Source organism: Callorhinus ursinus, unplaced genomic scaffold (assembly GCF_003265705.2).
Source record: "Callorhinus ursinus isolate GAN/ISIS: 27379988/994484 unplaced genomic scaffold, GSC_fseal_2.0 scaffold14, whole genome shotgun sequence".
NCBI lineage: Eukaryota > Metazoa > Chordata > Mammalia > Carnivora > Otariidae > Callorhinus > Callorhinus ursinus.
The window spans coordinates 46716071-46719211 of record NW_027397076.1 but is presented as its reverse complement, the minus strand read 5'-3'; the positions used below and the strand labels follow the sequence as shown (position 1 = coordinate 46719211).

Below are 3141 nucleotides of genomic sequence, written 5' to 3'. Positions count from 1 at the left end.
CCACATCGTTAAATGGGTGACTGCCAGCAGCCGTATTTATGCTATGTAAAACTCTGTCCTCCAGACCAGCTAACTGAACTAGAGATAGACAACTGAGTCAAGTAGGTGTATTCCTCCCCACACCCCAGGAACTGGGTCTGAAAAAGAAATAAGTTAGTCTCTTCATGTGACCGGGTCTGAAACATGTAAAGGTCGGGCAGTGAGTTATGGCTAATTTTCCCCCCTCTGAGGACAGAGAACCAGAAGAAGCCTATTGCTAGGAAAGAAGCCCAAAACAGAAGATCAGAGGCAAAATGAGAAGAGAGACAGGAAGAACACACCTGGGTTCATGGTAGTATCTCTTTGCTGGTCCCACAAGACCAGATGCATCCTTGCTCTTGACTCTTCGTAACCCAACGGTACGCTCCATAATGAGCCACAAATATGTCCATGTTCTAATCCCCAGAATCTCTAAATATGTTCCCTTACATGGCCAAAAGGGCTTTACAAATGATAAAATTAAGGATCTTGACATGGGGAAATTCACATGAAAAATCCAGACACAGATCTTAACTCAAAATGGATCATAGACCTAAATGTAAGCATAAAACTATAAAACTCCTAGGAGAAAACGTAGATGACCCTGAATACAGCAAAGACTTTTCAGAGACAATGCCAAAGGCATGATCCATGACAGAAACAACTAATAAGCTGAACTTCAGTAAAATTAAAAACTTCTGTGAGAAAGACAATGTCAAGAGAATGAGAAGACATGCTAAAGGGTGATAAAAGATATTTGCAAAAGACACATCTGATAAAGGACTGGTATCCAAAATATACAAAAAAACTCTTAAAATTCAGTAATAAGATGGGGCGCCTGGGTGGCTCAGTCAGTTAAGCGTCCAACTCTTGATTTCAGCTCAGGTCCTGATCTCAGGGTTGTGAGATTGAGCCCCTGAGTCAGGCTCTGTATTCAGCAGCAAGTCTGCTCGAGACTGACTCTCTCCTCTCCCTCTGCCCCTACTTCCCCTCAAATAAATAAATAAAATCTTAAAAAAAAAACCCTCAGTGACAAGAAAATGAACCACCTGATTTTTTTTTAAGATTTTATTTATTTGACAGAGAGACAAAGAGAGAGGGCGTGCACAAGCAGGCAGAGCAGCAGACAGAGGGAGAGGGAGAAGCAGACTCCCTGCTCAGCAGGGAGCCTGATGAGGCGCTCAATCCCAGGACCCCAGGATCATGACCTGAGCAGAAAGCAGACAGTTAACCGAATGAGCCACCCAGCCCCTGAACCACCTGATTTTTTTAAAATGGATCGAGCCCTGCATCGGGCTCCCTGCTCCGCGAGAAGCCTGCTTCTCCCTCTCCCACTCCCCCTGCTTGTGTTCCTGCTCTCCATCTCTCTCTCTGTCAAATAAATAAAATAAAATCTTTAAAATAAATAAATATTTTCCGTCTGAGCTGCCAACATGCCATCCAGACTGAGGAAGACCCGGAAACCTCGGGGCCACCTGAACCACGGCCACGGCCGCATCGACAAGCACCGGAAGCACCCAGGAGGCTGGGGTAATGCTGGTGGCATGCATCACCACAGGATCAACTTCGACAAATATCATCCAGGATACTTTGGAAAAGTTGGTATGAGACATTACCACTTAAAAAGGAACCAGAGCTTCTGCCCAACTGTCAACCTTGATAAACTGTGGACCTTGGTCAGTGAGCAGACACGGGTAAATGCTGCCAAAAACAAGACTGGAGCTGCTCCTATCATCGATGTGGTGCAATCGGGCTACTACAAAGTTTTGGGAAAGGGAAAACTCCCAAAACAGCCTGTCATCGTGAAGGCCAAATTCTTCAGTAGAAGAGCAGAGGAGAAGATTAAGGGTGTTGGGGGCGCCTGCGTTCTAGTAGCTTGAAGCCACATTTGAGGGCGTTCATTAAATGCTAACAAGTGCAAAAAAATAAATAAAATAAATAAATAAAAATGGGTGAAAGACCTAGACATCTCATCAAAGAAGATCTACAGATAGCAAGTAAGCGTATGAAAAGATGTTCAACATCCTATATCATTAGGGAATTACAAATTAAATCAACAGTGAGTTATCACTGCATACCAACTAGAATGGCCAAAATCTAAAACACTGGCAAAACCAAATGCTGACAAGTATATGGAGCAACAGGAACTCTCATTTATCGCTGGTGGGAATGCAAAATGGACTAGCCACTTTGGAAGATAGTTTGGCAGTTTCTTACAAAACTAAACATACTCTTACTATACAATCCTGCGATCACACTCCTTTGTGTTTACCCAAATGAACCAAACTTATGTCCACACAAAAACCTGCACATGAATGTTTATAGCAGCTTTACTCATAATTGCCAAAACTTAGAAGCAATCAAGATGTCCTTCAGTAAGTGAACAGATAAATTGTAGTAGTACATCCAGACTATGGAATATTATTCAGTGCTGAAAAAATGAGCTATCAAGCCATGAAAACACATGGAGGAACCATGTTATTTTATGTTAGCATATTATTAACTGAAAGAAGCCAATCTGGAAAGGTTACATATGACATTCTGGAAAAGGCAAAACTACAGATACAGTAAAAAGATCAGTGGTTGCCATGGGTTGGGGGATAAACAGGCAGAATACAGAGGACTTTCAGGGCAGTGGAACTATCATGTATGATACTACAATGGTAGATACATGTCATTAGACATTTGTCAAAACCCATAGCATGTTCAACAGCAAGAGTGAGCCCTAATGTAAACTATGGACTTTAAGTGATAATGATGTGTCAATATAGGTTCAACATTGTAATAAATGTACCACTGTGATGTGGAAAGTCAATAGTGGGGGAAGTTTTGCATGTGTGAGGGTAGGGGGTTTATGGGAACTCTCTGTACCCGATCAATCTTGCTGTGAACCTAAAATTGCTCTAAAAAAAATAAAGTTTATTAATTAAAAAAACTACTAGTGTAGGGCGCCTGGGTGGCTCAGTTGGTTAAGCGACTGCCTTCGGCTCCGGTCATGATCCTGGGGTCCCGGGATCGAGTCCTGCGTCAGGCTCCCTGCTGCCTGGGAGCCTGCTTCTCCCTCTGCCTCTCTCTCTCTCTATCTCTGTCTCTCATGAATAAGTAAATAAAATTAAAAAAAAA

General features: G+C 42.5%; 1 protein-coding gene across 1 annotated transcript; it reads left to right on the top strand.

Moving 5' to 3' along the window:
* Positions 1-1451: 1451 nt before the first annotated feature.
* Positions 1452-1938, top strand: LOC112832469 (large ribosomal subunit protein uL15-like). Its single transcript, XM_073900908.1, has one exon. The coding sequence runs from the start codon at positions 1452-1454 to the stop codon at positions 1896-1898; it is 447 nt and encodes a 148-aa protein (XP_073757009.1). The 3' UTR covers positions 1899-1938.
* The last annotated feature ends 1203 nt before the right edge of the window (positions 1939-3141 follow it).